Below are 11,956 nucleotides of genomic sequence, written 5' to 3' on the forward strand. Positions count from 1 at the left end.
AGTTCACCCAAAATTTTTTTGGAATTCAAGTTTTTATTGAACTTTTTAAGGCTCGGTACATGGCAAACATAGAGTATTTCTCCATACAAAACAAGTAGATGTTATTAAATTATAAAATTATAACCGTGACAGACATATTTTGTCTCTCAAAGGGTACACAACAATATCAACTAGACATGTAACATATCTATACACACCCGTACATCATAAATCATAAAGACTTGTTTCTGGTGTATACAGTATGTCAAATACCCCTAGGGAAGTACGACAAAACAAAACAAGAAAAGCAAAATATTAAATCCTAGTGGGGGTCATCATTTATCTTTATGTAATTCCAGAACCTGTCCCAAGGGGTCACCCCCTCCCCCCTATCATCACTTAATCTGCTGAGCATACATTCATATGATGCAGTTGCAGTCATTGTACTGACCCATTCTTTCAACTGCGGAATATCCGGTGCCTTCCAATGCCTTAAAATGACTCGGCAAGCTGTTGCTGTGCCTACTGAAATTACAGAAAAGTCACATTTACTAATACTGGGTAACTGAGATTTATCTCCCAATAAACAAAGCTCTGGGCTCAAGGAGATTTCTGCTCCGAGCCAGTTGCTCAGTATATTTAGAATCTGAGTCCAAAAGGGTCTGATTAACACACATTCCCACATACAGTGTATAAGGGTTCCAGTTACCTGTTTACATTTCCAGCACAAATCATTATCCAGTATCTTCATCCTATACAGTCTAGATGGTGTGTAGTAGTATCTCTGTAGTACATTATATTGTGTGAGTTTACCCCTTGCCTCTCTCACATATTTACCACATTCGGCCACAATTCTTTCCCATCTATCATCTCTAATCTCTACACCCAGATCTCTCTGCCAAGTCAACCTTAACTGGTTAGAGTCGTTACCAAGAGAAGAGTTAGCAATTTTGTAAAATTGTGAGGCTTTTCGTTTTCCAAGTGGGAGTTTCATATAATCTATCACCACATTATCAGTAATATTGTATGGTTTTGATGAGATACAACTTCTTATTTGCAAGAATTTCCAAAAGTTATCTTTTCCCGTCAACTTAAATTTCTGCAACAGTTTGTCATATGACGAAAACACCCCATCTACAAACAAATCATTAATGGTACTTAAACCTTTAGAGTGCCATTGTTTCCAAAACACAGGTTTCTTCCCAATACAGACATCAGGATTATGCCACAATGATGAATACCTTTGAAGAGTGTGTTTAAGTCTAAACATTTTATGTACCTTGCTCCAAACATCCTTTGAATGTAGAAGTACTGGGTTTGTAATGTTAGACCTTTTCTGTGATAACACCTCTATTGGTTGGAAAGGCAAGCATATCTCCTTTTCTACCTCCATCCAGGCTGCTTTATCCTCTGCGGCTGGCCAATACCTTGCTATTTTGGCCATCTCAAAAGCTAAATGATACAATCTGAGATCTGGGAGGCCCAGCCCCCCCTCTCTTTATGTGTACATAACTTTCTCAGTTTAAGTCGTGATCTTTTCCCTCCCCACAGAAAATGTTTTATTACATCATCCAGTTGTCTGAAAGTGGTGGATGGTATGTTTAATGGTAACATCATTGCCACATAACTAAACTGTGGGGCAGTAATCATTTTTATAACATTAATTTTTCCCCACAATGTCAGTTTTAGTTTTCCCCACTTATCAAGGTTTGTTTTTATCTTTTGAAGTAAGGGGTTTAAGTTAAGTGCCACTATTTTGTCTATATCTTCAGAAAGTTTGATGCCAAGATACTTCATTCCCTGTCGTACCCACCTAAAATTAAACTTCTCTACCATAGATGGAGTGCATGTCTTGGAGAGAGGCATTGCCTCAGATTTGCTCCAGTTGATGGAGTATCCCGAAAATCTTGAAAAGGCTTTTATGGTGTTCATCAAATGTGGTAGGGAAGTTAAAGGCTCAGATACAACTGCTAAAATATCATCAGCGTATAATAACAATTTATGTTCATTGTCTCCTCCCCTTACTCCTCTTATTCCAGGGTGTGCTCTAACAGACACCGCCAGAACCTCTAAAAAGATGATAAACAATAGTGGGCTCAATGAACATCCCTGTCGAGTACCACGGGTTAGATTAAAGAAGGGGGAGGTTATTCCATTTGTCATCACTGCTGCTTTAGGTTCTTTATACAGCATCTTTATCCATTTAATAAAGTTAGTATTGAAGCCAAAATGAGATAGGGTGGAGAACAAAAACTGCCACTCCACCCTATCAAAAGCCTTCTCTGCGTCCAAAGAAATAGCAGTTATCGGAGTGTTTTGAGATTGACTCAGCCACATCAAGTGTAGCAGGAGTCTGACATTATCAGTAGAAGTTCTATTTTTCATGAAACCAACCTGGTTTGGGTGGATGATACTCGGTAAAACCAGTTGCAAACGTGTTGCTAAAATTTTTGTAAGAATCTTACAGTCAAGGTTGAGCAGACTTATAGGTCTAAAATTGGAGGGATCTGCTGCGTCTCTGCCTGCTTTAGGGATTAATGAAATTACCGCTTCATTAAAAGTTGGAGCTACATGACCCTTATCAAACATCTCCTGATATACCCTCTGTAATACTGGTACAACAGTATCTACAAAAGCTTTATAATATTCTACTGGGAGTCCGTCATAACCCGGCGACTTCCCATTTTTCATTGAGGAAATTGCTGCTCTTATTTCGCCCTCAGTTATGGGTAATTCCAATCCGGCTGCCTCCTGGGGTGGGAGCTTGGGTATGTCTATATTAAGGAGAAACTGTTCTATGTCTTCTTGTGAAGCATTTGGAGATATGGAGGATGTGTACAACTTCTCATAATATTGTTGAAATATTCTATTTATATCTGTAGCAGCAAAAAATTGTACATCCCCCTGCTTTATAACTGGTATAGTATTAGCACAGAATTTTTCCTTTAACTGTCTTGCTAATAATTTCCCCATTTTTTCTCCACCTTCATAAAAGTTTGTTTTCAATCTATAAAGTGCATACTCTGCTTTTTTATTATAGATCTCATGTAAAGAGTATTTAAGCTTACAGAGTTCTTGAAATTTCCCATTAGAAAAGTGTTTCGACAGATCTAATTCCTTATCTTTTATCTCCTTTTCTAAATCTTTAATTTTGGTGAGATTCTCTTTTTTCTTTTTAGCGGCTTGTGCTATGAATTTTCCCCTTACATAAGCCTTTGAGGCTTCCCACACAGTAGTTATTTCTTCAGTACTGCCAATGTTGATTTCAAAAAAGGTTTTTAAGTCCTCTTCTATTGTCTTTCTAAAAGTTGAGTCTAACATTAAACCAGTATTTAGTCTCCATCTACCTCTCCTTTCAGTCTTTAGACTGGCCTTAATAAGCAGCTCAACAGGAGCATGATCTGTAAGAGTGATTGTCTTTATGTCACAGCCAGCCACATTGTCTGCCAGGGAAGTACTTATTAGAAAAAAATCTATTCTGGAATAAGTTTTATGGCAGTGGGAAAAGAAAGTAAAATCATTTGCATTTGGGTTTGTCAACCTCCATATATCTATTAGTCCCACGTCTCTTTTTAACATATGTAAGGCCTCTCTCTCCTTGGTCATGAGAGGAGGTCTGAATAAACTCCTATCCAGTACTGGATCCATAACTTCATTAAAATCCCCAGCTAGAACAATTTCACCTTCAGTATCTCCTAGTATTTTATTCACATTGTGGAAAAAATTGGGATCTCCCTTATTAGGTGCATATATGTTGCATAATACAAGGGGCACTCCCTCTACCATTGCTTCAACACAGATAATCCTTCCCTCTGCATCCTTAGTTTGTTTTCGCAAGATGAAACTTATGTTTTTGTGAACCAAAATCAAGACCCCATTACGTTTGCTTGAAAATGAGCTATGGAAAACATAACCCACCCATCCCACTTTAAATTTCTCTGCTTCTAAACCTTGCATGTGGGTTTCCTGTATTAGAACAATATCTGCTTGATTATTTTTCAAAAATGATAGTATCTTCCTCCTTTTAATAGGACTACTGCAACCATTTATGTTCCAAGAAATAAACTTAACTGGTCTGCTTGTCATGACATTGTTTCCTTACTAGATTAAAGAAAAATAATAATGATGATAATATCAATAGAAAATAAAAATAAAAAACAAAACAAAAAGGAGAAGGAGGATGGATAATTACTCTATGCCATAAATGTCTAACCACAACCATTTGTAGTGGAGAATGTTATCATTTTTGATTCCATATGGTCACTTATTGCTCTGTACCTGCCTGTTTTTGAACACATATGAATAAACAACCATGTAACAATGCAAACTGAACTTGCACATAAACATGAAACAAAAAGTGTCCGGCTGCTATAACGCAACCAGTGTCCGAGTGCTGACCGCTCCTCGCTGTTGAAAAAAGGAAGAGAGAAAAAAAAGAGTAACACGCATAAGGTCCGTGGGATTAACGCCGCTCCCATGGTAACCGTCCCGTGTCAAGAGAAGGCCCTCTCTGACCTGCACATGTGTATAGTAATAAGTCCATTCAGTTCAGTACAAAACGCATCATCCAACATTGGGTGTAAACCGCAGCTCACCTCACTCCGTCCATCTCAATCCACGTCTCCTCCATCATTACTCATTAATGATCTTCTCCGCAGCTTCGACAGTGTTGCACTTGACGTTTTTTCCCTCCATTTGAAGTACAGCGTTGCGGGGAAGCCAGCGTGTATCTGATGTTGAGCTCATATAGTTTGCGCTTCACCGGTGTAAACGCTTTCCTCTTCTGCGCCAGCTCCCTGGACATATCTGGGAATACAGAAAGGCGACAGTTTTCCCAAACAAATCCTCGCTTTTCCTTAGCTACATTGATCACCTTGTCCCTCGCAGATTGCCTCAAAAAGCGGATCAACACTGGCCTCGGGGCTGATCTGCATTTGGCATCGGTGCCAGTTGCCTGTGCGCCCTCTCGATCTCCATCTCTCCGTCAGTTTCAATCCCGAGCCCCTCGGCGAGAATCTTTTGAACACATTCAGGCAGCGTCCCATTCGTGCCGAAGGTCTCCTTAAGTCCCACCAACCTCACGTTATTTCGCCTGCTATGGTTTTCCAGGACTTGCACTCTATTCCACAGGTCCTCCATCTTTTTATCATTGCTCCCCTTGTCGTTCAGCAGCAGCTCCGAGGTTTCCTCCAGGTGTGCAATACGCACCTCGGCCTCGCCCAGCCTCTCCTGCATGGCCGTTACCGTGTTATTCAGCTCCGTCGTTGTTTGTTTAATTGCCGAAACGTCGGTTGCGACGGTCAGCAGTGTGTCATTCATCTTTGAAATTTGCGTAAGCAGCTTTCCAAAACTCCCGGTCATGGGGGGGTCAGCAGCGGCAGCGTGGTCGTCCTCATGCATCGGTGTTTGCCGGGTGGGCATGCGAGAAGAATTCTCGAAGTATTTCGATGTCGTCATATCTTCGAAGCCTTTTCTTTACCGACAGTATTTCGTTTCCGTCAATTAAAGAACGTGGAGTGAGTGTTTAATTACCTGAAAATGTGCGTTTTACACTATCAACTCAAAGTATTAGCATGTGCAGGACGGGAGCTCCCCTAACGCGCGGCCATCTTGGATGCTGCACCCACGTGACTCCTAGTTCACCCAAAATTAAAATTTCACTCATTATCTCCTCCCCCTCATGTGGACTAACGGGGTGTTCCCACCAAACGCGATGACGCTTCATCGCGCGTCGAGATTACATGTAAAGTCAATGCAAACCCATACATCCATGATGCAAACACGCGATTAGTCGCGTCATCGCGCCGGGCGATGCGATGGACGCGATAGCGCGGCGCGATGGACGCGTTGGCCGCGAAAAATCGCCTCCATCGCGTCGCCCGGCGCGATGACGCTTCATCGCTCGAGTTGAAATAATTGAACTTTTGCGGCGAATTCGCGTGAAGACGCGCCGCGACAGCCAATCAGCTTTGAGATCGTCACCGACGTGCTGACGTACGGACGTACTGGTGTTCCCTTGGCAGCTTAGTCAGAGCGAGTCTATTGACAATATTAGAAGTTTTCTGGTTTAGTTTAGTTTATTATTCAGATCCCCATTAGCTGCTGCAAAGCCACAGCTCTTCACTGTTGCTTTTCCGGTGCTGTTACAAACGTTTCTGATTTGGAGATTCGGACCTGAAAGCCCGTTATCACTGCTGTTTTCAACCAGCGGGCGCTGTGAGCCGGCCGCCCCGTCCCAAAGCACTCAACAGGCGGTCAGTCACACAGTAGTTCACGGAGCTGTCTCCTCCTCCTCCTCCTGCAGCCAGAGACCCGCACCGCTGTTCCTCTCCCATCTACAGGGACAGGAACAGTGCAGCGACGGTGGTTATCTCAGCCAGAGAATGAAATAGTGGGAGAAATGTTGTTGTTTGGGCGGGCTCGTCGCGCGACGCGATGCCGCGACGAGGCGTTTTTTGCATATTGGACCAGCGTCAAAACTGGAGCGTCTAGCGCGACGCGATTTCATTTGACGCGCGATTCAATCGCGTTCATCGCGTTTGGTGGGAACACCCCGTAACGGGGTGTTCCCACCAAACGCGATGACGCTTCATCGCGCGTCGAGATTACATGTAAAGTCAATGCAAACACGCGATTAGTCGCGTCATCGCGCCGGGCGATGCGATGGACGCGATAGCGCGACGCGATGGACGCGTTGGCCGCGAAAAATCGCCTCCATCGCGTCGCCCGGCGCGATGACGCTTCATCGCTCGAGTTCAAATAATTGAACTTTTGCGGCGAATTCGCGTGAAGACGCGCCGCGACAGCCTATCAGCTTTGAGATCGTCACCAACGTGCTGACGTACGGACGTACTGGTGTTCCCTTGGCAGTTTAGTCAGAGCGAGTCTATTGACAATATTAGAAGTTTTCTGGTTTAGTTTAGTTTATTATTCAGATCCCCATTAGCTGCTGCAAAGCCACAGCTCTTCACTGTTGCTTTCCCGGTGCTGTTACAAACGTTTCTGATTTGGAGATTCGGACCTGAAAGCCCGTTATCACTGCTGTTTTCAACCAGCGGGCGCTGTGAGCCGGCCGCCCCGTCCCAAAGCACTCAACAGGCGGTCAGTCACACAGTAGTTCACGGAGCCGTCTCCTCCTCCTCCTGCAGCCAGAGACCCGCACCGCTGTTCCTCTCCCATCTACAGGGACAGGAACAGTGCAGCGACGGTGGTTATCTCAGCCAGAGAATGAAATAGTGGGAGAAATGTTGTTGTTTGGGCGGGCTCGTCGCGCGACGCGATGCCGCGACGAGGCGTTTTTTGCATATTGAACCAGCGTCAAAACTGGAGCGTCTAGCGCGACGCGATTTCATTTGACGCGCGATTCAATCGCGTTCATCGCGTTTGGTGGGAACACCCCGTAAGGGCTGGGAGAAGTTTCAGGCCCAATTCCAATCCGACCCCTCACGGACTCACTGACTTAGAGGCGCGTTCACGGGAAGTCCGTGAGTGTGTGAGGGCTGTTTCGTTGTCAGATCATCAAGTCAGTGAGTCGGTGAATGAGCCCTTACTGCCCCCTTACCGTGAGTCAGCACCGATGCTGACTTTGGGTAGGGGAATTACCCACAGTTCATAGCGTTGTGAAGTCAAACACATGAGATGCCGTCGGAACGTAAGTGTTAAAAAAAAAAAAAGTAAATTACCACACGTAGTCAGAGAGCTCCGCCGCTCTCTTTATTGTTAATGGACAAGAGCAACAACCAAAAAAAAGAAAGAAAGAAAGAAAAAGAAGAAGAAGTTTACTGTCAGTATTAACGTGCAGTTTGTGATTTTTGATGATGATTTGATCAGATCTGATCCGGGAACATTTTGTTTTGAGTCCGTCCACCTCACACACCTTGTGGGCGTTGAAAGTACGTAAATTATCGGTCCAAGACCAGAGTCAACAACATGTTGTTGTCAAGGTAACATGTCGTGAGAGTGTGTAAGTGCTGTTCCATTCATATTTACAGCATCTGGACCCTCACAGACTCTCACACTCTGTCACTTACAGCTGACGTTACTTTAGTCAGTGAGTGTTCAGGGCCGGAGTCTTTAGGGGGCGGATTGGAATTGGGGGTCAGAATCCTCCGTGGCTTCTCTGAGTTACAGCGGGGCTCCATGCAGCACTGCATGTCCATATGACGGTTGTGAATGGGCTTCACTTTTGTTCGTCCAAAAAGACACACCAAAAAACATCCAAATACCTCCATAGTGCTCGTCTGTAATGTCCCTCTTGTATTGAAGCCCCGACATGAGAAATTGTTCCGAAAAAAATTAAATAAGTCTATGTTTTAAGCTTGTTTGTAGCGGAAGCTCCTCTTCCTGGTCCGTCCAAATCTCGCGAGATTTGTATTTGATTTGCGCTGGCGTCAGTGCGATTACTGACGCCAGCGCAAATCAAATACAGGAGGGACATTACAGACGAGCACTATGGAGGTATTTGGATGTTTTTTGTTGTGTCTTTTTGGATGAAGAAAAGTGAGCTCCGTTCTCAACCATCATATGGACATGCAGTGCTGCACGGAGCCCCGCTGTAACTCAGAGAAGACACGGAGGACTCTGAAACTTCTCCCAGCCCTTAGTCCACATGAGGGGGAGTATGAGTGAAATTTGATTTTGGGTGAACTATCCCTTTAAATGTTGCAGCAACACTGCCCCCCAGTGGCCACAATAATGAAGTGTCTCTCCTCACCTGTCTCTCCTCCTGTCTCTCCTCCTCCTGTCTCCTCCTGTCTCTCCTCACCTGTCTCTCCTCCTCCTGTCTCCTCCTGTCTCTCCTCCTGTCTGTCTCTCCTCACCTGTCTCTCCTCCTGTCTCTCCTCACCTGTCTCTCCTCCTGTCTCTCCTCACCTGTCTCTCCTCCTGTCTCTCCTCCTGTCTCTCCTCTCCTCCTGTCTGTCTCTCCTCCTGTCTCTCCTCTCCTCCTGTCTGTCTCTCCTCCTGTCTGTCTCTCCTCCTGTCTGTCTCTCCTCTCCTCCTGTCTGTCTCTCCTCCTGTCTGTCTCTCCTCCTGTCTCTCCTCTCCTCCTGTCTGTCTCTCCTCCTCCTGTCTCCTCCTGTCTCTCCTCACCTGTCTCTCCTCCTGTCTGTCTCTCCTCCTCCTGTCTCCTCCTGTCTCTCCTCCTGTCTGTCTCTCCTCCTCCTGTCTCCTCCTGTCTCTCCTCCTGTCTCTCCTCTCCTCTCCTCCTGTCTGTCTCTCCTCCGGTCTGTCTCTCCTCCTCCTGTCTCCTCCTGTCTCTCCTCCTGTCTCTCCTCCTCCTGTCTCCTCCTGTCTCTCCTCCTGTCTCTCCTCTCCTCTCCTCCTGTCTGTCTCTCCTCCGGTCTGTCTCTCCTCCTCCTGTCTCCTCCTGTCTCTCCTCCTGTCTCTCCTCTCCTCTCCTCCTGTCTGTCTGTCCTCCTGTCTGTCTGTCCTCCTGTCTGTCTCTCCTCCGGTCTGTCTCTCCTCCTCCTGTCTCTTCCTGTCTCTCCTCACCTGTCTCTCCTCCTCCTGTCTCCTTCTGTCTCTCCTCCTGTCTCTCCTCCTGTCTCTCCTCTCCTCCTGTCTGTCTCTCCTCCTCCTGTCTCCTCCTGTCTCTCCTCTCCTCCTGTCTGTCTCTCCTCCTCCTGTCTCCTCCTGTCTCTCCTCCTGTCTCTCCTCTCCTCCTATCTGTCTGTCCTCCTGTCTGCCTCTCCTCTCCTCCTGTCTGTCTCTTCTCTCCTCCTGTCTGTCTCTTCTCTCCTCCTGTCTGTCTCTCCTCTCCTCCTGTCTGTCTCTCCTCCTGTCTGTCTCTTCTCTCCTCCTGTCTGTCTCTCCTCCTGTCTGCCTCTCCTCCTGTCTGTCTCTCCTCTCCTCCTGTCTGCCTCTCCTCTCCTCCTGTCTGTCTCTTCTCTCCTCCTGTCTGTCTCTTCTCTCCTCCTGTCTGTCTCTCCTCCTGTCTGTCTCTCCTCACCTGTCTCTCCTCCTGTCTGTCTCTCCTCTCCTCCTGTCTGTCTCTCCTCACCTGTCTCTCCTCCTGTCTGTCTCTCCTCTCCTCCTGTCTGTCTCTCCTCACCTGTCTCTCCTCCTGTCTGTCTCTCCTCTCCTCCTGTCTGTCTCTCCTCACCTGTCTCTCCTCCTGTCTGTCTCTCCTCCTGTCTGTCTCTCCTCTCCTCCTGTCTGTCTCTCCTCTCCTCCTGTCTGTCTGTCCCCCAGGGGAAGCTGACGTCCCAGGGGAAGCTGCTGCAGCAGGAAACCTTCTGCGTGTGGGAGCAGGACGGCGGCGTCTTGTCCCGCAGCAAAGAGCGCCGCGTCTTCCTGTTCGAGCAGATCGTCATCTTCAGCGAGCTGCTGCGAAAAGGCTCCAACAACCCGGGATACCAGTTCAAGAACAGCATCAAGGTCAGCATCAAGTTGTTCAAGAGTAATCTGATCAGATTTTGGATAATGGATCGGATCAAATCTTGAAAATGGGTTGTTCAAAACCAGAAACAGATTCTGAGATCAGATCAGATCACGTAATCCAATCTTAGTTTTCATCTGGATCAAACTTTCAGTCTGTGTTGTTCAAAACTTTTTAGTAGGATCGGGAAAATCGGGAAAAATTTGATCCAGGACGTCAGGATTATTCTGATCCCAGCAGTTTGGTGAACTCAGGAACAAAATGTGGTTTAAATTAAATTCAAACTGGTCAAATAAACAACATTTATAATGTAGCATATAAACATTTATTGATTTATATTTAGCACCAAATTTTTAAACCATAATGACATGATTAGTAAATAAAGTTAACTTTTGAATATTCTACAACTGAAAAACTTTTCCCCAAACTGAATTTAATAAAATTTGAAGCTTGAATTTAAAATTTTGAAGTTTGAATTTTGAAATTTGAAGTTTGAATTTGAAACACATGGGGAAATATTCACAATTTTACTGATGTACTGTATATTTTCTTTTTTAATTTATTTAAACAGCCCAACAACCAGATGAAGTCTGGCTGTTTAAAAGACATTGAAGAAACAACAAAGAGCACAGAAAACAACACATACACTCTGTTTTCATATAAACACACTGAGTGAACCCATGCTGCTGTTCTACCTGTTGTTAACAGACCAATCAGCCTTCAGCGTGATGCACAGTCCCATCTAGAGCTCATTATCTGGATTTGGTCATCTTGAAAAGTTTGGATCTGGATCAGACTGATCCAATCCTACTGAGCTTTGAACAACTGGGATAAAATTAAAGACAGATTACGTGATCCTGGATAGAAAAAAAAAAGGGATTTCAAAATCTGGATAATTTTCATCCAGATTAAACCTTTTGAACAACTGGTCAACTGGGCTTTGTGTGTGTGTGTGTGTGTGTGTGTGTGTGTGCAGGTGAGTTACCTGGCGATGCAGGACAGCGTGGACGGCGACCCCTGTAAGTTTGTGCTGTGGTCGCGCGGCTCGGCCGAGCGCTTCACGCTGCAGGCGTCGTCCGCCAGCATCAAGATGACCTGGGTGGAGACCATCGCCGCCCTGCTGGACGCACAGAACAACTTCCTGTCGGGTCAGTTCCCCTTTTCTTTGTTTCTTTCTTTGTATTTGTTCCAGCCAAGGTAATTTCACAACTTTTAACAATAAACATAGTAAATCAGAGTTGTTTTAGAGGTAAATTCATACAAAACCGCTGATGCACGTTGCCTTCAGGGACAGTTTTTCATCAACAGTCTCTGTATTTCCCTCTAAAACAACTCTGTGTGGTAACGTTGTGTTATTATCTCATAGCGTGGTGAATGTGCAGGTCACAACTTGTCCACCAGAGCGTTGTGGAGTTGTTGGATTGTGTATTTGATGAGTTTGACGAGGGAAACCAAGAAATCCAATGAGCCTCCGTAGTGTAGCTCTGAGCAGCTCACGGCTCTGCTCCGCCGTTCTAAAAATAGCTTGGTAAAGGTAACAAACCTACTGCTATGACTATAGGGATTATGGCAATGGGCCAATTTGACAAAATGTTGAAC

General features: G+C 45.2%; 1 protein-coding gene across 1 annotated transcript; it reads left to right on the plus strand.

The window, feature by feature from the left end:
* Positions 1-8,138: 8,138 nt before the first annotated feature.
* LOC146960983 (rho guanine nucleotide exchange factor 25-like) lies at positions 8,139-11,554 on the plus strand (the record flags this gene model as incomplete). The annotated part of the gene is made up of 3 exons (XM_085771884.1): positions 8,139-8,144; positions 10,171-10,356; positions 11,334-11,554. Coding segments are annotated over exons 1-3 (413 nt in total), but the record flags the coding sequence as incomplete, so codon positions are not given.
* Positions 11,555-11,956: the final 402 nt, after the last annotated feature.

The sequence above is a fragment of the Trachurus japonicus genome, unplaced genomic scaffold, assembly GCF_045865225.1.
Source record: "Trachurus japonicus isolate A0001 unplaced genomic scaffold, Traja_1.0 AP029708.1".
NCBI classification, from domain to species: domain Eukaryota; kingdom Metazoa; phylum Chordata; class Actinopteri; order Carangiformes; family Carangidae; genus Trachurus; species Trachurus japonicus.